Genomic DNA, 23,303 nt, shown 5'->3' with positions numbered 1-23,303 from the left:
AAACGATGTGGACATTGTTTACAGTGTTAGTGTCATTGTCACTTTAACTCTGACTGGGTGCTGTGAGGAGCATTAGGATGTGAATAAAACTCCACAAGCCTCCCCGTTTTAATACGCATGATTGTGCCTGATAATGATACAACTTACTTATAGGCGTAGGGAGAACATCTCATTTAAAGTGTGGCACAAGCTCATAACCCACCCAGAATCAGACCGCTTGAATGAGCACAATATTGGTAATGGGTGCATAGCACAAAGTCACTATAAAACAATTAAACAAATAAACTTGCATTTAATGAATGCAAACATCAGGGATGGGTGAATTGATGAGGCATGGTAATCGCTGAAGTCAACAAACGCTGGGCTCCGTAATGACCCAGAGAGTTGCAGCACTTAATTAACATGTAGAAATAAACACATTAATGACTGTAGGGAAAGGAAACCCACCCAATGTTAGTTGAATAGAAGGGAAATTTAGATAAGTGTGCCGCTTGCTAAAATTGGAAATTGCCCTGAAAGCCTGTTTCGTGTGTGTGTGTCTGTGTGTGTGTGTGTGTGTGTGTGTGTGTGTGTGTGTGTGTGTGTGTGTGTGTGTGTGTGTGTGTGTGTGTGTGTGTGTGTGTGTGTGTGTGTGTGTGTGTGTGTGTGTGTGTGTGTGTGTGTGTGTGTGTGTGTGTGTGTGTGTGTGTGTGCGCTACTGTGCTCCATATTTCTGCAGGTAATGAGCAGTCGGTTCCTGCCATATGACACTATCCCCACTGATGCTGTGCTCAGTCTGGATGAAGACACAGTGCTCTCCACCACGGAGGTCAGAAAGCTACAAATGATTCACTAAGTGTATTTTTTACACTTGTCTGTCATAATTTCCCAAAGCTAATATAATAATTTGTAATGGTCAACAATTGACTGTCTCCATCTATCTCTGTCTCTCTGCATGTCTCTCTTCCTATTCCCGGGGCCAGGTGGACTTTGCCTTCACAGTGTGGCAGAGTTTCCCAGACAGGATTGTTGGTTATCCAGCCCGCAGCCACTTCTGGGACAGCACCAAGCAGCGATGGGGCTACACCTCCAAATGGACCAACGACTACTCCATGGTACTAACTGGAGCCGCTATCTACCACAGGTACTCTTCTCAATCATCAATTCTCCTCCATTCTGTTTTGTTGTTCTGTCATCTTCTGATACGCAATGGTCTATTCCACTGTTTCTCAACGTCGGGTCCGCGGAACACCAAATGGACACTTATGGGTCTGTAACTCTTTTAGTGTGGGCCCATTTGGTTCCATTTGTACACTCTCAGAGTAAACCGAAATGGTAGATTAGGGATCAAATTGGTGGTCTTAAGAATGAAACGATTTGAGAATCAGTGCTCTATTCTATTATGTTTGATCCTGTTCTTTTTCATTCTGTTCTATTCTATCCTGTTCTATTATATTCTCTTCCGTTTCATTCTGGTCTGTCCTGTTCTGTCAACCCTGTTCTAATGTATTCTATTCTATCGTGTTCTCTTCTGTGTAATCTGAGTTTCCAGAAGTGCTCGCATAAAAACGGAGATATTCTCCTTTAAAACCAATGTCTTAACACTAGTCTCCCATGTCTTTATCCTATCGGGCTTCATATATTCATTCCACTTCTGCTTCTCCCACCCATAGATATTACCACTACTTGTACACCACCTACCTTCCTGCCAGTCTGAAGAGCATGGTTGATCAGATGTCCAACTGTGAAGACATCCTGATGAACTTCCTGGTGTCAGCCGTAACCAAGCTACCACCCATTAAGGTCACACAGAAGAAACAATACAAGGAGACCATGATGGGGCAGGTGAGATGGTTGACATTGAACTGGTTCACTTTGTGCATGTTCTCTAAGGGTGTCGTATTGGCTTTAACGGTTAGCCATACTCCTCAAGAATGTGTGTGAAATCTTTGTGTTGCTGACAAGATTCCAGTAGAAGAACCGTGGGATGTTATATCAAGCTCAAATGTAAAAAGAGAAGACACAAAAAAATGTTTTATGAATGCCAGAGAACATGCCCACTTCAGTTTCTGATGACTGACTAATATGTATTGAAAGAAATATCTTACACATATTAATGTCACCGTCTACATTGTGTTGTTAATTTCCCACAAGCATGCCTCAGGGTAAGGTCATGTGACACTTGCTTGTTGTAATGGCTTGTGACTTCAAGACATGAGAGCAACCCCTCACTTGTAGTGCATGTCACAGAGCAATCAGAAATCATCAGTGATTGGTGAATTAAAATTGAAAGTTGTTTTCCTGCTGCGTGCCTTTCAATAAATAACACATGAATTATCACAATGGATTCTCAAAGGTCAGAATAATTTTGTAGTGCATTATTCATCATGTTTGTCTCTCGCTTCCTTGCACTGTTTATTCCCCCTGTCCTCTATCCATCTCCCCTGTCCTCTCTCCATCTCAGCTCATCTCTCCTCTCCTTTCCTCTCTTCTTTCATCACTCCTTCCTCATTCAATTTCCTCTCCCAATTCACACTGCTCCCCCCACCCCCCCTCTCATTCTGTAACTTTCTCTCCGCCCCCCTCAACTCATTCTGCTTTCGTTTTCATGTCTCCTGTCCCTAGACGTCCCGAGCGTCTCGATGGGCTGACCCAGACCATTTCGCTCAGCGTCAGACCTGCATGAACAAGTTTGCCAGCTGGTTTGGCAGCATGCCCCTGGTCCACTCCCAGATGCGGCTCGACCCGGTCCTCTTCAAGGACCAAGTGTCCATACTACGGAAGAAGTACAGGGACATCGAGAGGCTATAGCCCGCTGAGCCCCCCGCTCTCTGGACACAGCAGACATAGAGCGAGGGGGCGTGCAGACAGATACACAGACCCCACCTTCTCCGATTAATAAATACATGGGACTAACGAGGTGCAAGGTGAGAAGACATTTAGAGGACATCACCTTTACTACTCTCCAATCTCCCTTTGCCTCCCTCCACTGACATGCGCTGGTCAGGGTCAAACGTGACCTCAGCAAACCACCGTGTGTTAGGCTGCTGCAAAGACATAGTTTGTATACTGTAATGCACAATGCGTGCCAGTCACAGACAGAGACCAGAAGACTATAAACTGGGGGGCTCTGTTATCACTGAAGTAGTCGTTGTTGGAGGTGTGGAGGCTGCGGCAGACCAGAAATGACGGTTCTTTTCTGTACTGTACACTATGCACAGATTCATGAGAGAATTTGCTGCCAGAATATTAATGATAATCATAATGATGAGGATAACACTATTTTGGATGTGTTTAGCTATTTTTTATACAGTGAATGAATGCCCAGCACTATTCTCTCTGTATTGTCTTAATATAAACCAATGGCGGGGAAGGTGATGAGAGGGATGTCAGCCCGTCAGCCACAGAACTGAGCTACGATCAATGATGATCTGAAAGGAAATTCACAGTGCCTCAAGTTTAGATAATGTTTGGATCTGTGAGTCTTGAATGTGACTCATCTTGCTGCTTCCCACAGACTTCTTTTTGTTTGATCATGATTTGACATTTTTTCTTTATAATGAGTGATTTATTTGGCAATTCTTCAGATCAATGAGAGCACCCCCCTCCTGATCTTTATTTAGTCTCAAACAAACAAACATCAATTAACTGCCATTCTGATTAAAAAAGTGTATTCCTTTCCCACCAGAATCCACTGTAACAAGCTTCGCTCTGATCCACTGCTATGATGAGTCCCTTCCACAAGTTTAGTCAAAACTCATTCAGAAGCTTCTTTCTAGCAACTAATGTGCATCATCGTGTCAGTAAATGTATTTATTTATTTTGGGGTTTTGTTAAGATATAGGTGACCAGTTTGAGCTGTATTTGAACGTGAGGTCACATGAAGTAGGATACCATCATGATTTGCCTTGACTGAGGGAGATGGAGCTTGCTTGTTGAGGAGCCAACCATTGTTGTTCCATAACAACTATGGTTCAGAAAGTTGGGGAGGATGTTAAGGATGTGGGTCACGGTTATCAGGTTTTCTTCTTCTCATACTATAGACCCTATTCTAACTCTAGACATTAACCATAACAAGAACTTTGCAAGTAATAGTAATGTTAGTAATAGTGGTGAATCTCACAAGATGGCAGCACCTGTCCATTGGCTGCCACCATGTCGTAAGGTGCTGCATCTTCTCGTAGCCCAAGTTGAGAGGTACTAGCCACTAGCTGTGGGCATGAAGGCGTCTAAATTTCCCATACATGGAAAATAATATACTAGAAGAAAATGCAGGGAGACATTGTTGTCATAACCAGTGTAACATGTTTTATCCTCTTAGCATGACCACACTGAGAAGGATTTCTAATAAGCACGTACTGTATAACATCCCTATGTCCAACTATCCTTCACTTTATCTCCAGTCTCCTCCAGGAGATCATGTGTTCAGCCCTGTGCCTGTCTGTCTGTGTTTAGGTCTGCAGCTAATCTTGCATACTATTAGGCCAATCAGTGTCATATTTCTTGTGCACACTAACAGCAGGCCAGGAACTTCAATTCTCTAATATTTCTTAAAGCTATGGGATAATGGACCGGAACTAGCCAATTTCAGACTTGCATGTTGGGCCATGCTAATGAACAAAAACATACTCCAATCTAAAGTCAAGTAGTTTCAGCATGTATGCTTTGACTCTAGCCTAATACAGTGCTGCCTTGAAACCGCAGACATAGAGCCAAACAAGCATGCTGGTTTTGAAAATGTTTTGTGTGATCTGATCAGGACATGGTCATTGGACATCCATAATATATTTAATTTAACATTAAATTTGTTATGAATGTGTATGGCCTGAAAGACCAATATCTCTTTCTACATGTCATGGGGATGGGCACACAGAATTACACTGTTATTTTCCTGACTATCCTGGCATCTCATCCTACATGCCATTACTTTTCTTGGGTAGCCGTAATGTCAATGACATTATGGATCTCACTACCTCTTACGAAAGACTTGCGAAGCGAGTATTGGGAAGTACAAATTTGACATTTAATTTGAACCTTTCCTTTGATATTGAATTGACACAATGAATTATCAGACGTTGTGCATCACAGAGACATTTGAATGCCTTTTCTAGTCAGAATTATGTGCAGAATCTTACTGACACTTTGGCTGGGAGGATTGTGCAATCATATTGCAATGTTTTAGGGTATACCATAACTTTGTCCCAGTGATAACAACATGCCAACGTTCTTCTCAGTGTGTTCAGTGTCCCAATATGTGTCTCCATATAACCTGTCTGATCTGGTTGCACCTTGATAATGTCATCAGAATCCTTTGTTATAACCCATCCCCCATTGCCCCGTACCGTGTCATACTTGTGCATAACCCAAAACATTGTTATCACATGCCCACTTTGCCCCAGACAAAAAGAAAGATGTAGAAAGCTAGACAATGGATTTGTATGAGACAGAGGAAAGAAAGATGGTTGTCTTTTTACAACTTGTAATCACATGCCACATTACTCTTTCATGGCTGTAGGTAGAAATTTAACTGCCTACATCACAATTATTAGGGCATGGCTCCTGGCAGAGATTTGCACTCTACTGAGTGCACCTTACGTTTTTAAAATTTTAATTTAATCTGTATGTAGTATAGTAGAACCTTACTTATCAGAATCTCGAATATCTAAACTGAGAGCCTAACTGAACAGGAATGAACTAAAATGTCCAGCAGTGTGGAAAATATGATATATTTAATTATTATGGGAAAGTAGACTCTTTGATTTTAAGCAGACATGTAGGGTTTTACAATGTACTGTACTATATCTCATTCAGTAATTATTTGGCACAGATGTACAAGTCATGTTCAAAAGGCAACATTTTTCATAATGATTGTAACATGGTTTTAGCATGCCTGAGATCATATAGTGCAACAGATTTCGGTATTCCATTACAGAATCTTGTGTTTCAGACTTCAGAGTTTTAACTTTGAATTAATTGGTTTTCCTCAACATTCAAGCTCTTTTTTTCCCTCTGGTCTTAATATGTCATATCATATCAGGTTTTCAGAAAATGTTAGAATGATAGATTGAACTGCAGTGTGCACCCATAAATTATCCAACATCAAGTTTCAACTAACTGCCAATGGAATATCCCTATAAAACCAGCAAGATTTGTATAAAAGCTTACCACGGCTTCCCTGTCACTTCCTTTGGTACAGTAGTTCTGATGTGTGTATTTACATAGGATAAAAGAAAGGTTGATTTTGTTTTCTCCTCTCTGAGCATCGATCCCGTTCCCTTTCCCTCAAGTTGTGCCAATAGTTCATTTATGGTTTGCTTTCTATTTGCTTTGTTTTTCATCCCAATATGATGAATGCTATGCATTCCCATATTTATTCTGTTTATTTTAGTAAGAAAATGTCGGTGTGTGTGTATGAGACAGACGATGTATGTGTGTGAATGTACTGTACGTGATCATATGCATGACAAAGGAATGGAGAAGGAAGCGGCGTGGTAGTTTCACTGTAGTACAGTATGTGTTGGCAACAGATAAACAATCCCAGTATTACTAAGCATAGGGCTATCTATACAAACTGAGTTTGGTCACAATAACGGAATCACGTCAGAAAGTATACTGTGTCTGGTGCAATATATAAGAAGACTTTTTAATGTTTTTTTTTTTTTATCTCCTTCCCCCCTCTGTTGTTGTTTTTTGGGTGATATACAGTTTTAATGTGCCTTTAAAAGAAAGACACGTCTGAGTTAGTTTATTTTTCCATCAGCCTTGAGCATGAAACAAATCCCTGTATTAATTTGATAGAAGATTGTTTTTGTTGTCTTTATCAGTGTCCTCTAGTACACTTTGTTATACACTGGAATGCTAAGACTTAAAACACCACAGATCTGTTACTGACATTCCAAACCTCTCTTGTTATAGGAAAGCTTTTGGGGGATCTTGTTTGGCTGAGACATACATATAGTTACATATTTACAGTACATACGTACATACATACATACTGTACACTGGCTTGTATTACTGTACTTTGTCAGGACCAGCCCAAAGGTCGCCTCAGAGGTTCCAAAACTTCACTTATCTTTACAGCATAGAAATACAAATAATACAATTACAAACTTGGTATTTATCATACCGTTTACTTCATTTCTGCCTGTTTCCTTCACTTTCCTGTGTAAGTGCAGACCTAATTTTTATGGAAAGTAAGAGGAAAAATCCCCATTTAAAAAACAAGATTTTATAAAAAGAGAAATAAAAGATTTGTTATAAATGAAGTCTTTTTGTGTTTTTGTTCTTATGGGTTAGAACATTTTGTATAAAAACATAATTTTAACACTTTCTGTACACTTTATGGAAAAAAGATGTATAATCATAATACCTGTTGATTATGTTGGGGGGGAACATGGCACCCTGTATTTTTTGTGCAACAAATTAGTACGTTTTGAATCAGAATCCATGTAAGCAACATTCTTGTAATAACTGTCCTTACATATGATTACATATGATTGCACTGCAAATAATTTCAAATATATGTAGCAAAAGGTATAGCAGTATACTAATTTCCATAGATTTCAACAAAGCATCACCTTAATTTCTCTTAGCCTGCTTTATACTAGCTATACGATGGTGTTGCTGTGAGCCTGTGACACATTGTGAGCTTATATACATACAGGCTCACAACACGCTTTGAGCTTGTCGATCTGCTATTTACTGAGCACGACACCAGTGTGCAACTAAGTATAGCTTCGGCATAAGGGTGGAGTACTACACACTACAGTGGGAGAGCCAAACTAAATAGATACCTTTAGCATCCACTATGTGTGTCAACTGTGTCCCTGTCAAATAGCTGCTGTGTTGACATAAATCTGTGTCAGACTCAGAGTGATCGCTTTAGACACGCTTCATAAATAACAGCATCCATCAAGGATGATCCCATGGAAGCTGAGAGCTGTCAACTCAGCATGAGTACAGTACTACTGTAGAAACTGCTACCCCCCCCCCCCCATGCAAAGGTCAAACTCAAAGGGGAACAAATATGCTGTCGCTCTCTTGAAGTAAACGATGGTTTATGTCCTTTGAACATGAAGCATTTTATTTTATTGAAAATCAAAAGTTATGTGCCAATCTTGTTTTTGGCAAGTAGGCTATGTATTGGGAAGCATTCAAAATAGTGAACACATTTAATATTATATTAATTTGATTGTTATTAGGTTACAATCTGGGAATGCATCATGCAAATGCTTTTTTGGGGCCTTTTATGCCTTTATTACTTACATACTTACTGCCTTTATTGATAGTACGTTATTTGACAGGACACGGGGAGAGAGAGATGGGGAGTTACACACAGGATTGGGATTCGAACCCGCAACGCGCTGTCAGGCTTCATGGTAGCCTAGGTGCCCGGGCCATGCAAATTTAAACTGATGTCATGCGTGTCATGATGTCATGCCTCCCGGAAATAATTACCAGTGGGAAAAACAGCGGCCAGCCAGCAAACTTGATGTCATGATGGAGGAAGAGCCAGCTAATGCAACTGTCACTACTAGACCAAAATTTGCTCGTTTTTGCTCGAAAATAATATATATATATATATATATATATATATATATATATATATATATATACATATTTCCTGTTGAATATTTGTCTATTCGAATACTTTGAGGTCGAATAATTCGAATACTAAAAATCACTATTTGTGAATGCCCTAGTGTACAACATGTCCATTTCATTAATAGTTTACACTCTTGAGTATCAAATGGACAGATTAACGCTGCGGACAACATTTAACTAAGATAAGCAGATAAGGTAACTGCATATACTGTAGTGAGTCAAGACTAAAAACAACAACTTGGAACAAACTGCAAATGTGCACAAAGCATGATGCATGGGTTTACCCACAGTGATTTGAGTTAATCATTTGAAAAATAAATGTTCCCTTGAAGTCCAGATTCAAGTAAGAAAAGAAAAGTCAGTAATTTGTGTTAAAATAAATAAGAAAATAAAAGAGGTGTTTTCATAATCTTATTTGCATGATTTCTTCTTTGAGGATGAATGTGAGCGTCTTCTGCAGGGCTCTACAAGCAGGGTGCCAATACTCTTCTGTGCTGTTGTGTTGGATTAAGCACTCTGGCTGTGGGCCACATTTGTTCAATGTCCTCCTCTCCTTATCACCTTCGCATCACACATGATCATATCATAGCATGCTAACCGAGCCATGATGAAAGACCCAGCCAGACGGAAGACCGGTAAAGAGAAATGGGGTTTTCCAGGACTTGGCATTCAGACTCCTACTGATTTCTTAAAATGATTCATGTTCTGATTTGTATTATACAACCTAGATGTGTGCAGTACATGGCTTTTGATCTCCACCCTGCTGTGTTTGTTATGTTTGCAAGAATTTTCAAGTAAGTCTTGTTTGTGTGAACTGAATGATGGGATGGCAAGATCAGAATGAATTCATAAATGAATTATCATAACATGTCAGTGATTAAAGACAGTAGCCACTTAACATTTGTGGGGTTTTATGCATACTAATTTAGCTAATACTGATGACTCATCCACTGAGGCACATACTCAGTGGGCTTGTGCCTTTGTGAAATAGCAATTGCAATAGATTTTGCTGATTGTGCCTTTAATAAGGACACCATTGATGTTTTTGGAGAGAAACTCAGGAAAGCTTGTATTTTACAAGAGAGTGAGAGATAAACCCTGTGGTGTCATAATTGAATACATTAAGATTAAAAACATTATAGCCTAGTGATATTAGCCAGAGAACAAATTAATTTCACAGGATTAGGGGGAAGCTAATTCATCTCACTTTATTTGCATAGATAGAAATCTCCTCTTCTGTGTGTGTCTGTCTGTGTGTGCATATGTTTCTGAGTGTGGCTTTTGCTAAACCCTAAAGACTAGAATACTCAGTGCAATTGATTAATTTCACCCATCTGTTGCGAAATATGAATATACATAGGTCTACAATTTGGCACAGAGATGATCATATGCTAATTTTCGGAGACAGAAACCTCATTTATATTTAGTTGTGTGTGCCTCACATCGAAAAGTGTAGCTCTACAAGCTCACAGCGTGTCACAGCACAACGTGTTTTGAGCTTGTAGATCTGCAAATTTCCGGTACGAGACATGATGTGGAACTAAGTATAAATCTGGCTCTAGCTTATGTACTTTAACAAATAGCCTATCTAAACCGAAAATGTAACATTCTGCATGGAATCAGTTTGTATTGGGGAGAATTCTCTGAGGGCATACAGTAAACGTCTTCCTGTTATATAGCAGCAGTCTGGACCAAATTATCTTTCAAACAGATGGATGCCTGAAACTGCAGAACTGACGCTAAACTAACTGTGCAGAACTGTATCAAAATATGCCATGTGCAGAGGCATCATAAGGGGGGGGGGGGGGGATGAGTACTAGGGCCCAAGGTGGAGGGGCCTTAATTATTTTATACTTTAGCTATTGAAAAATAGTAGATATACAAGCTCACAGCGCGGCACCGCGCTCCAAGCTTGTAGATCTGCTAGTTTTGAAAAGTGGAGAAAATGTGTGCAAATCTTAATTTTTTTTATGTGTGAACATTTGTAACTCAAATTTTGCTTCTGGGGGGGTCCCTGGAACTAAATATTTTGAGATGGGGGTCCAACGGTCCGTGGCCAAATACATATCATTTAGGGGGTCCTTCACTTGAAAAATGTGAGCTTGTATATCTGCTATTTTTCAATAGTTAAAGCACAAAATGAGAGTAAATCCTTGTACCCATGGGCCCTGAATTTGGTGTGACACCCCTGCCTGAAACTGCAGAAATGATGCTAAACCAACTGTGCAGAACTGTATCAAAATGTGCCATGCGCATACATCAGAAGCACTGTTTGCTGCAGAAGGGAAAATCTATCAATACATCATGCTGCATACAGTAGTATACTATGCAAATAACACATATTTGCATGCTTGCATGTGTAGCCTATATGTGAATACATGTTACGACGATAGACATTTAAGGTTGTATACTGTTGAAATGTGTGTCCTGCAACCTGTAATAAACTTTTTTTTGTTACTCTAACCTTAACCAATCTAACCAGAAACTGGCCTAACCCTAACAGATGAATGTAAAATCTAATAGTCACACCAATCCTGTCCCCGATTTGACATGCCATGCCCATGTCCAATCAACTCATTTAATGTCCAGCATATGTCCCCAAATGGCAGGCACACACACACACACACACACACACACACACACACACACACACACACACACACACACACACACACACACACACACACACACACACACACACACACACACACACACACAAACACACACACACACACACACACACACACACACACACACACACACACACACACACACACACACACACACACACACACACACACTGTGGATATACAATTTTCACTGGCTCCACAGAGTGAATCCCCTGATAGACCATTATTTCACTGGCTACAGTTCTACTGCAACAGATGTTGTTGCCTGTGAGACAAATATATTTAGTGCGTGCCAATTTGCAATTTGCTTCCAGATGATTCAGTGTTTATCATGTTCCTCCTCATCTCTGTTTCTAATTTGCTGTTGGAGGTCGGTTCTTGGTGCATACGTGTACGACTTCCTGCAGATTTCCCTCCTCTTCAGATTCATGTTCCATAATTATTTTCCCATGTTCAGCAAGCATCTGAATTAATATACTGTACTATAATATTTGCATCCATAGTCCTCACACTGAATGACTTTAAAATATCCTCTAAGTCTTAGAGGATATTTTTATTAGCCCATTCAGTTTGGTAGCCTGGATGACACGGGTATGGTTTGAATAGGGAGACACGAAGACAAGAGTGAGACAAGAGAGACTGACAAATTAATGTAATAGTAGTATAGTAGTAATAGTGTAATAGTGCCAACAGCAGTGTGCATGAAAGACAGTATTGGTACCGGTTAGAGTAAGATTAAAGAAAATTGTAAACAAAATAAACTAAAATAAACACCGGACGGATATAAACATAAACCATTATTATTATATTATACGGAATAATGTATTGTTTTTTTTATTAATATTGATTGAATACTTTATTAGAAGTTTGCATAGGAAAAGGTACAGGACACTACAGTTCACTGATATGAGGTCAAGTAAAAGACCACAAGAATGATTGTTTAAATTATTAATAGCCTACTACATGACAGACAAATAAATTCAATGACAGACAAATACAATACATACATTATTATTACATTATTATTGTTTTATCATTGTTATTGTTGATGTTGCTATCATTTTGGGAAGGCCTGCTGTCTGCTGAGCACGCACGCTTTGAAAATCACACGCACGCACGCACGCACACACAGTCACACACAGACACAGATAGCCAGGCTTGCCTTACATAAGACGCAATGATTTATTAATGACGAAGATCTGTGCGATGTCGCCCCCTATCTCCGCCCCGTAATCCTACACCGGTCCGAAAAATAGCAGATCTACAAGCTCACGCCGCGTCGCGTAGACAACGCGGCATGAGCTTGTGGATCGGCTATTTTCGGAGGCGCGACACCGCCCTCTACCGGGCGGAGCGCAACGCCAGCATTAGGCTCCTCCTCCCCGTTGGGTTTTTGACTGTAAACATCCTGCTGGTTTAAAAGGACTCCAGTGAGCGGGAGGAAGACGACTGGCGCCATCTTGGCTGTTTTAATGAGTACAACAGGGGAGAATTCTCTGGGAGAAATAACGTAAACCATTCCCATTTTCACTGTAAAAGGGGGGTCAAATCGGTGAGTTTTATTATTTTTGCAGCGATGTTATTTTGCGCGCATTTTTTTTGCTTCTTCACGAGGCAAAAACGGAGCATGCAAGTTTGGGATTTGTTATTATTTGGTTTCTTTTTACTCTTCGAGGCCTTCGGACTGCTAGCGGCCGTTAGCCGCCGTGCTAACGGTACAGTAAAAGTAGTAGCACAGGTTCTGACGCGCGCCTTGTTCCTGTTCGGCGTTGTTTTATTTATTGTTTTCTATTTAATGATATGTTTGTTTTTTAAAACTTAGCGTGGCCCACACGTGCTCTTTGAAATCGCTTGGGAAAACTCTTTAAAACGTGTCCAGGATATTATGTGCTAATAAATATCATTCGTCTTCCGCATTTTTTATTATTTAGGAGTTGAGTTCACACTTGTAGCAACGGCTCCGTCCCATCTGATGATGATGGCGCCGACTATTCTCTGGCTTTAACCCACTAACTAACCTTACTGCTGGACGCTTTTTCTATGTTTAATGCAGCAGTAAAAGCGGCATGTGTTGTATTTGAAAAACGACAACTTGTGTCTGTGTTGTACGGCAGCTTACTGTGAGTTTTGTGTGATTCAGGTTTCGAATGTTTACTTCCAGAGCTTGAAGTGGCGCTTGTTTTGAAAAACGTCCATTCAGTTGCGTGTTCGTATGTGTACGTTACAGACATGCGTTGCGGAACAATGCATGTCGGCACACAATGCATTGCATATTTAATAGAAACATACTCTTTTTTTTTCTTCACTTAATCACTTAAAATCACCATTATATACATATATAAACATGAGATTACACATCTAGCAAGCTGCTCATACTGCATTTATTCTACTTTGTCCTCTAACACACAATATCCCCAAAACGATGACATTTTCAGTTAGACTTCAGTTGATCTCTACCTAAAAAAACAAACCAAACTCTTCACATTGAACTCCTTAGTCTTTGACCAAATATTGTATGTTACTTTTGCTTCAAAATCTAATTCTTCTTCAGGTAGGAGGGATGTTTAACCCCATTTGACAAGAATTCTTTAAAGCTAATACACTGTGGTCTTTGCCTTTGAACGGTGCTCATGGGCCATAGTCTTTCCATATTAATCATAATTGGTTTCTGAAGGGTCGCCTCGTTTTACTGATAACCTTATACGTTCTATCTTCTAGGTGGGCTTCCCCTATTGTGAGTGAGACAGAGGAGCCGGGGCAATGTTCTACGCCCACTTTGTCCTGAGCAAACGTGGGCCGCTAGCCAAAATCTGGCTGGCGGCCCACTGGGACAAGAAGCTGACCAAGGCCCATGTATTCGAGTGTAACCTGGAGAGCAGTGTGGAGAGCATCATCTGTCCCAAGGTAACTACTGTGGCTCCTCCAAGCTGGAGCTCCTCTGCAGACCTGAGGCGTGTGCTGTGTGGAAACAGTTTGGGGCATTGCCTGGCTCATCATGACTTTTCCTTATGTCACCGACGTAACTCTCGCATCTTTACTATCACACCTCAATGTATATCTTGTACATGACCTGGCCTGTAAGCTAGGGCTCGGCGATAAATCAACATAATATCGATATTGTCATATGAGTCTGAGGCTAGATTTTGGGATTTTGGATATCATAATATGATATGTCTTTGCCAATACTTTAATATCACAATATCGATATTGATGTATTTGGTAAAAAGAATATTTGATTTTGTCCAAGTCACCCAGCAATACTGTAAGCAGTAATTATTATTATATATCTTTTTTAAAGATATTTTTTGGTGCTTTAATACCTTTTCATTGGTGGGACAGTAGACTGACAGGAAATGGGGGGAGAGATGGGGAGTGAGACGCAGCAAAGGTAGTTGGGATCTGGACTCGAACCAGCAACATGCTACACTGAGCCTATGTGGTATGCGCCTGGACCGGTAGGCCAGCGGGCACCCCATGTAAGTAGTAATTTAATTTGTCTGTTTTCTACATTCTTCAGGTGAAGATGGCACTGCGAACCTCGGGCCACTTGCTGCTGGGAGTGGTGAGGATTTACCACAGGAAGGCCAAGTACCTCCTGGCTGACTGTAACGAGGCCTTCATCAAGATAAAAATGGCCTTCAGACCAGGTAGCGGAATTAACCATTTCACAGAGTAGAACCAAGCTGAGTCTGTATGCATTCAGCCATAGCATGCTAATGAATAATCATGCAAATAATCGTTGCATATTGTCCTCACTAGATGGTAATAAAAGATGGTAATATTGGTTTGCAAAATGTATTTTATTACCATATTGTTTTTATATGCATAGTTTTATGCCTTTGTGTAAGGAATGTGAACTTTTGCCGTTCTTTCTTTACCAGAAATGTACATGGCGTCATAAGATGTTGCCTGGTTTAGAATAAGAGTGTAGTATCAAAACAATGCTTCGTTTCCAGGTGTGGTGGATCTTCCCGAGGAGAACAGGGAAGCAGCTTACAATGCCATCACCTTACCTGAGGAGTTCCACGACTTTGACCAACCTCTTCCTGACCTGGAGTAAGTTACTAGATGCTCTGTAGTTTAGTCTCCTACAGTTTTGCTTCATTTTATTGTATTAAAATGTCCGTTTTACAATGTTTCATTTGAACTCTTAATGCTCAGTGTATTAAAGCATGTTGAATTGACTTACAAATCAATTAAATACGTTTATCTGTTTCGGTTTAGTCTCCCATTTCTGGTTCTCTTAAATGAAGCATGATTCTCTGCATGATTTTGTGACAAGTTGTGCTGAAGCACCATTAGAGATAAACAGGGTTCTCTGGCTGAAGTTGCATGATTTCCAAAGCTAACGAGCTGGTACAATTCCACTGCTAGTTCACATAGGATAACTCTTATCTAAAATACTAAAACTCCATGTCTGTGTTCCCTGCAGTGACATAGATGTGGCCCAGCAGTTCACTCTGAACCAGAGCAGAGTGGAGGAGATCACCATGCGGGAGGATGTAGGCAACCTCAGTCTCATGCAGGACAATGACTTTGGTAGGACACCTATAAAGGCAATGCTGACCACCGGCATGAGACAGGATGAACAGTACCTTCATTTGCAGAGTCATAGTATTTGCACGTGTGTAGCTTTTACACGAGGAATGTCAAACGAAGAACCTACGGCACAATCACCGTCCTCAAAAAGAGCAGTTTACAACTATAATATTTTGATATCACAACTAATTGCTGTTGAAGTATTGGCCAGAAGCCACCATTTCCCATACAGACCCACATACCCGCAACAGTGTATCATCATGAGGCGGTCTGTTGCAGCACTGCTGTGACATTGAGAAAAAGGAAAGAAAGCAAAAAACAAATAGGTCCATAGAGGGAAACCCAAACGGCACAGAAAAGATGTGTCATGGGAGAGAGATGAGATTAAATACTAAGGTTCCCTAGAGAAGGGACTGAGGCATCACCATTAGTAAGAGGTGTGAACACAGTGGCTCCCTCTGAGAATGCTTTCCAGTTTCAATATCTCAGTTGAAGAAACGTCCATCTTTTATAATTGCAACCTGTTGTATCTTCCAGCTGACTTTGGCATGGATGACCGTGAAATGATGCGTGATGCCACTGCGTTTGAGGATGACCTCATGCACGGTGCCACAGCCTCTAACCTGTTGCTGGAGGCTGAGCCCGGCCCTGCCCATCTTCCTGACAAGTCCAATCACATGGAGTATGACGATTTTGGAGACAATACCATGGGCAACAGTGACGGTGGAATGCTAGGTGAGTGGTTGTGCGGTATAAGTAGAATGCTAAACATTTCGTCAGGTTCCTCACTAATGTACGTGGTAGATATGCTTTGATTCACTGACTCTCCTCAGGTCTGATATTGACATCATTACCAAACACAGAATTTATAAGCTTGATTGAAATGAAGTGTGGGAGTAGCATGTCTAGTATAATGCTGATAGATCTGGGTTGGGGGTGGAATGATGGATAAAACTTAGCCTTTCATCCAACCACTTATAATAAACCGTATAGGCTTATAATTTTGTTGACTGGGATCCCCAAATGGCACAATGCGTTGTGCCGAATATTCGCTTAATTATGGGATGACTTAAATGGTGAAGTTGAAAGGTGCTTGTATGAATATTTCCTCCCACTACTCTCTCTCAGTGGACAAGCTGCTGAGTAATGAGGACGGAGGTGGTATCTTTGATGACCCTCCAGCCATCACAGAGAGTGTCATGATGCCTCCTGACCATGGAGATGATGATGAAGACGACTTTGACAACCTCCAGTCCCGTACGTAAAGCATTTTTCATTTGGACATTCATTTGGATATTCTGTGTATAATATCAGCACACACCAGTATAGCACAACCCTTAAGCTTATTATAATTATATTATATCATTGTTTATATATGATCATGAAACGAGAAAACGGCTAGCAATGTCCTGACCGTTCGTTGATTCATTAGCCTCAACTGGGGCACGTGCAACGAATGCGTTTCAACTTGGTCTGTCTTTCTCAGCATTGCGAACACAACAGGATGTTGACGTACAACAGTAACAAAACTTGGAAAACCATCTGTTTATATAAAATACATATTTTTCAACAATTATCTTAGTTATACAACATTGTTTTTGTGAAGCAGATCATTAACCCATTTAGGCCTGACCTAAGTTTTCTGAAAAACATCAAATATTATTCCAAAAATTACAAAAACAAATATGTTGCTACATACTGTACATGTACTGTACTACACTAAATTGTGTTCCTGGCCTGACTAATGGTTATTTATTAAGATTATAAAAATCTCACTTGTCATTTTACTGCTGTTCTGTCTAGGCAAAGTGCTCTAAAGAGCGGACAGACAGCCCTTGCTGGGTGTGGGCTAGTCGCTCACAATGTTTTTATTTTTTAATGGAGAGAAACAAACTGCTGTGTGACACTGGACATGGCAAATATTTTTAATGGACAGAAAGGACATCTGAAAAACATACATAAGTCTATCGCCAGTGTTGTGGGAGCCGCTGACTTTGTCACGCAGCTGGCTGCTCTGCCGACAGGAGAGCTGACGCAGGTGGTGGAGGAGAAATGGCAAATCTGTTGAGGGTCTCTTGCAGATTGCTTGTAAACATCCTTTTCATTTGATCTGATAGATCATGAAGTTGCTCAATAATGAACACGTTGACACCAGTTGACAGGCTGTCTCACATAACCTGTGACCCTGTCTCGTTGGCTACTGTAAAGGGCAATCGATATCCAGCCTCTTTTTCTTTTTTACATGCGTCCTGTGATTATGTAGAATCAAATATGATGATTTCTGGCTTTGTCATGCCATATTTAAATGTAACCATGTCAATTTGAAATGTTAACACATCTACTGCCGGGTATATAATTAATCAATCCTGTCGAAAATAAACAATGGAAACACTGGTGCAAAATACTTCAAATACTTGCATTATGTTTTTGCATTCTCAGTCATGGTTATATTCACTACAAACAACTTTGAAACTCAGGTGTTGGTGCATACCAGAACATTAAAGCATTACAATTTTCTGTCAATATGGCTGACACATCTAGCTAAGGCTATCGTATAAATTCTTGACTACCAAGAGCTTGGGGAGGCCCTGTAAAATTCCCACTAATGTAACCTCTCTTGTTGCACGTGTTTACAGCTGGTCCAGATAGCCCAGGCTCGGGTCCAGCTGAGCCCCTGCCTGCTATGGCTGAGTCGGCTGACCAAACAGAACAGACCACCCTGGTTCATAATGAGGAGGAGGCCTTCGCCCTGGAACCTATAGATATCACTGGTAAGAGCTGTGTCTGATGTTTTGAAGAGGTGGTTGTCGGTGGATTTTATGGACAGAATACTGCTATTAAGTTCTTTTCCCATTAGTAATTGCCAGTATTTTTGGGTTGCCCTGATTTCTGTAAAAGTAAAAGTGTTTTATTAGTCAAACCTTCCCTCTATCGCAGAGGGAAAATAACAAATGGCACAAGTGAATGTATCAATGCTCATGTGTATAAATAACTCCTCCAGTGAAAGAGACCAAGGCGAAGCGCAAGAGGAAGCTGATTGTGGACAGTGTGAAGGAGCTGGACAGTAAGACCATCAGAGCCCAGCTGTCTGACTACTCTGACATCGTCACCACCCTAGACTTGGCTCCCCCAACAAAGAAGCTGATGATGTGGAAGGAGACAGGAGGAGTCGAGAAACTTTTCTCTCTCCCTGCACAGCCACTCTGGAACCCTAGGCTGCTCAAAGTGAGAAGTGTGTGTGTGTGTGTGTGTGTGTGTGTGTGTGTGTGTGTGTGTGTGTGTGTGTGTGTGTGTGTGTGTGTGTGTGTGTGTGTGTGTGTGTGTGTGTGTGTGTGTGTGTGTGTGTGTGTTTGTGTGTTAGAGGGAGAGATGCATTAGAGCACCATATAACTCTGTGCGATTTCATGAGCTTGCAAGCTGGCAGTCAGTCAGTTGTCACCTGAAAATCCATTGCGAATGAGTGATAGAGGAAATGACATCGGAGATCTGTTGATGCATGCAGGGCTTGAACTGGTTTAGCGCTGGAGAAGGGGGAATTACAATTCATATTTTTTTTAACTGCAATTCGGTTTAGTCTGGGGTGTTTAAAATGACATTTCTTTTTAAAAGAAGTTGAAACATTGAAAACTACACAATAGCTTGTTCAGTCTTTCTTGTCATGCCCACGCCCAGCTGTCAAAAAGCAATATTGATGCATAATTCAGCAGGCCGCTCTTCCCCCAAGGGGAATTCATTGCTGAATTTGCACATGTTTTGAGGTTTGATTATTAATTTCTAACAATTCTAATTTCTTACATCTGTCAGATGTTCACCCGCTGCCTGACACCTCTGGTGCCAGACGAGATGAGGAAGAGGAGGAAGGGAGGTGAAGCTGACAGTCTGGATGAGTTCCTCAAAGAGCTGGAGAACCCCGACGTGCCCCGCGACGACGTCATGGGTCAGCACAGAGATGTTATCGGTAAGAGCGTGTGTGAGAGTGACATCGAGAAAAAGGAAAGGAAAATAGAAAGTTATCTCCTTGGTGTGCATGCTTGCAAGAAAGGAAGAGAAAAACGGTTGGTCCATTAGAGGAAAACTATACCCAAACAGCACAGGAAAGCTGTGTCAAGGGAAAGGCTAGAATAGATTAAATACAGAGGTTCCCTAGAGAATGGACTGAGGCATCACATTAGTGAGAGGTGTGTACACGATGGCTCCCGCTGAGAATGCTTTGCATATCTCAGTTTGAAGATGTTTGTTTTAATTTTGTCATTCATTGTCATTCTTAATTTGGACTCTTGACTATACTTGTTCCTCAATGTGGCTCCTTGTTAATCCACCTGTTATTTCATATTTAGAGTTTTGATTCTTGAAACGGGCTCAATTGTAGGACGGATGACAGGGGACAAAGGTTTTGGGTCAAGAGTACAGTTTAGGGTCAAGAGTACAGTTTAAGTACAGCAACACACTGCTTGCCATGCCTTGGTGTAGTAAAATGGTAAATGGAAACGAATAACGGAAGATAAAAGGCATATATCCAGCTTTTCATGACAGACTGTCTCCCTGAATGTTGATGGGGATGACATGTATCTTTGTGTGTTAACCCAGTGGACAACAGGTGCTCAGAGTCTAAATACTGTAGGTTGACCTGGGCCAGAAGTGACTGCTTAAGACACTGTCTATACGAAGACGAATTTAGGTGAATCCGCATAAGTTCTTAATCGTTTAGACCTTTCTGCATCTCGGAGCTGGCGTCTTGGGTGGCTGAATACGCACATCTTTGAAACCAGCTCCCAGAGTGAATACAACGCGTCTCCGTATGTACAGCCAAATACGCATAATTCCTGAAACTATGACGTTGCAGCACAACCTCTACATTAACCCGCGTGTGACGCAATGCACGCATTCTTGAGACGATTCCGTCTGTATGGTAAACATTTTGAAAACGACTCTGTGAATCCTCTTAGTGTAGAAGGCACCCAAGTCAGCCACAATTGTGTTTCATTCACTCTTCTTCCAGTCATTAACAAAATATTATCACAGAATTTCTTATCAATGTCCTTTCTTTTTCTTTGTCCACTCAGACCAGACTATCATGGAGGAGCCCAGTATGCTTCAGGCCTCTGCAATGGAGGGTAGTAGGACAACCCTGGACGAGACCGCCATGCCCCCTCCCGCAACCCCCCGTGGCACTAAACGCAAGGCCCTCGATAAAGAGGCTGCCCTGCCTGTGAGTACACTACACTCCTTTTCATATTATGCTAGGAATCTACGAAGGTAGCTTGTATGATCTTATTCTCCGTTCTGAGTTGGTGAAATACAGAAAACCATCCAGCAGACTTAATCTTCAGCTGATGTATTGAATTGAATTTCGGTGTAGCGAAATGGTAGAATTTTTATTTAATGTCATTCTTGTGGATGGTGGGGATTTGAAAGTAAAACTACAATGGCAGTCCACTGCTTATACACTAATGTATTATGAATCACTTAATGTCCCATCTCCTTCCTTTGTACATAGTGTTTGTATTTGTTGATGACATATTGTGTTAATTATCTATGCCATATTTATTAATTAAATACACAGGACCACAATGGAAACAAGTCCCCAGATCCTTTTAGCCTTACAGTTTACAGTTTAGGCATTTAGCTGACGCTCTTAATCCAGAGCACTTTACAATAAGCAGGGTAATACATCAATACAATAAGCAAGGTAGGCCTTCATGTCTTACTCAGAGTGTATATAAGAGAGTTACGTCACGCTTTGAACTCGCCGCAGACCGGAAGTGGCTTCGCATGGAGCCGTTCTGATTCCTAGCGAGCCTCTGCCCCGTCCGCCCCCATTCTAGCCGAGGCATTTAAAATCGCTGGAAGTAGACCAAATCACGTCTTTTTCACCATTGTAACGCATTCACGGGCCTCGCTAAGGTAGAAAACATTATTAAAATAGTGAAAAAGACGTAATTTAGTCTAAGAATGAGAACAGGCTCCAGTAAGCTAGGCTAAGTTAGCTTCCTACCATAGAGTAAATAGGCTTTCCACGCTTACTATGGGAGTCGACGTAAGTGACGTAACTCTCTGTATAGGACTCTGGTCTTACTGTACCACGTGCCGTTTACATTTTCAGACTAATAAAGTATTCAATCAGTCAATCAAAAGTGTCGGTAAAGGAGCAACCTAACTGAAATTCCCCCTGCCTCTGTTTCAGACGACTCCCGGCTTGGAGCCACAGCAGCCAGTTGACAGCTCTGTTCTCTCAGAGAGGATAGACATGCCTCCTCAGGTGGACATGCCTCCAGAGGAGACTACCCTCAACCTCACCCAACTCATGCCCGAATTCGACCTGCTGACAGAGAAAGACAAAGACGGAAAGAAGGATGGCGAAAGTGACGAGGAGGATGTGAGGAAACATGACTTAAAATTTGGAGAAAAAAAGAATATGCCTGGGCGGGCTGATGTTAACATTATAGTCATTCTCTCAAATTTGTATCTGCCATCTTTTCTTGTGCTGAAGAGCGGGTTCTTTGTTGTTCTCAGGATGAGGAGGCGACAGGAGACCAGGACCAGGAGGAGAAGAGGTGGAACAAGAGAACCCAACAGATGCTCCATGGTCTTCAGGTACACACGCACGTGTTTAATTTTAATTTTGCACATTCTGCTTGAAAGGGATCTCATCAACTAGGGATTAATTTTATATTAATTTTCATACTTTTATGATTTAAGTCCCAATTTCTTTCTAGTAATACAAAATTCCTGCCTTCAGTTGCCATTACTGAGAGCATATTGCTACAACTGACACCCAACCTGCTCTCTTTGAGCAAGGCAGCACGATTATAATTTTGCTCCCTGTGCTTGTCTCAACAGCGTGTCATGGCTAAAACCGGAGCAGACTCAGTCAGCCTGCTGGACTTGTGCCGGAACAACAACAAGAAGCAGGCAGCTGCCAAGTTCTACAGTTTCCTGGTCCTCAAGAAGCAGCAATGTATCGAGGTGGCCCAGACTGAGCCCTACAGTGACATCATGGCCACAGCCGGACCAAGATTCCACCTTGTTTAGATGCCCGAAGAACAGACAAACATTTGGCTTGATACAGAAATACTTTTTTATTACTGAACTTTTTGGTCTATTTTATGTTTTCTTGTCAACCCAATTTTACTTTTGGAGTTAGGGGTGGGAATGATGGAGGGAGGGTTTCAGAAACTGTATAAAAAAAAAGAAAAGAGGATTTTTGCTGTACAACAACTACGACAAATTGTATCATGCAGTATTCATTTGGTTTCTTAAAGATGAAGAAGAATGTCTATCAAGAATATTTATAACTCAACCGAAAAGATTATTTTTCTTAAGGTTTCTTTTCCCTCCAGACATCCATTTTTGTAAGCTTTGCATCCATGCATAGGTTTTGTTTCATCTGTTATTTTGTAAATTAAAAGTTCCACTTTCTGCTTGTTCCAGACATTTGCCTAACTTGCGTACCAACCCCCACCTTCAAAATATCCCAGATTTTAGATGATGGGGCCCCTTTACAATTTAATCATTGTACATCCTGCAGAAAGGTACTGTTTTATGGTCAAA

General features: G+C 41.0%; 2 protein-coding genes across 2 annotated transcripts in view; both read left to right on the top strand.

Moving 5' to 3' along the window:
• Positions 1 to 7,221, top strand: part of LOC308280590 (exostosin-1a-like) — a 66,760-nt gene extending 59,539 nt beyond the window's left edge. Inside the window, exons 8-11 of the mRNA XM_080720920.1 lie at positions 719 to 808; positions 963 to 1,123; positions 1,653 to 1,824; positions 2,605 to 7,221. Of these exons, the coding sequence (XP_080577046.1) occupies positions 719 to 808; positions 963 to 1,123; positions 1,653 to 1,824; positions 2,605 to 2,790 (609 nt within the window). The 3' untranslated portion in view covers positions 2,791 to 7,221. The remainder of the gene's footprint in view (positions 1 to 718; positions 809 to 962; positions 1,124 to 1,652; positions 1,825 to 2,604) is intronic.
• Positions 7,222 to 12,649: 5,428 nt separating this feature from the next.
• Positions 12,650 to 22,903, top strand: LOC308294383 (double-strand-break repair protein rad21 homolog A-like). The gene is made up of 14 exons (XM_080737115.1): positions 12,650 to 12,765; positions 13,932 to 14,117; positions 14,731 to 14,860; positions 15,170 to 15,269; positions 15,646 to 15,752; positions 16,290 to 16,487; positions 16,881 to 17,009; positions 18,389 to 18,523; positions 18,754 to 18,977; positions 19,557 to 19,710; positions 20,816 to 20,961; positions 21,937 to 22,128; positions 22,266 to 22,346; positions 22,593 to 22,903. Exons 2-14 carry the CDS (start codon positions 13,974 to 13,976, stop codon positions 22,782 to 22,784), a joined length of 1,932 nt encoding a protein of 643 aa, XP_080593241.1. The 5' UTR covers positions 12,650 to 12,765; positions 13,932 to 13,973; the 3' UTR covers positions 22,785 to 22,903.
• Positions 22,904 to 23,303: the final 400 nt, after the last annotated feature.

Source organism: Nannobrachium achirus, assembly GCF_963921795.1.
Source record: "Nannobrachium achirus genome assembly, chromosome: 2".
Taxonomy (NCBI): Eukaryota; Metazoa; Chordata; class Actinopteri; order Myctophiformes; family Myctophidae; genus Nannobrachium; species Nannobrachium achirus.
This window is presented reverse-complemented; position numbering and strand designations above follow the sequence as displayed.

Excerpts from the sequence above, each read along its gene's own strand:
- LOC308294383 (XM_080737115.1), top strand. The coding sequence starts at position 13,974 with ATGTTCTACGCCCACTTTGTCCTGAGCAAACGTGGGCCGCTAGCCAAA. Across the intron at positions 20,962-21,936 it reads ATAAAGAGGCTGCCCTGCCT|ACGACTCCCGGCTTGGAGCC; the intron begins GTGAGTACACTA and ends CCTCTGTTTCAG. Across the intron at positions 22,347-22,592 it reads AGATGCTCCATGGTCTTCAG|CGTGTCATGGCTAAAACCGG; the intron begins GTACACACGCAC and ends TTGTCTCAACAG.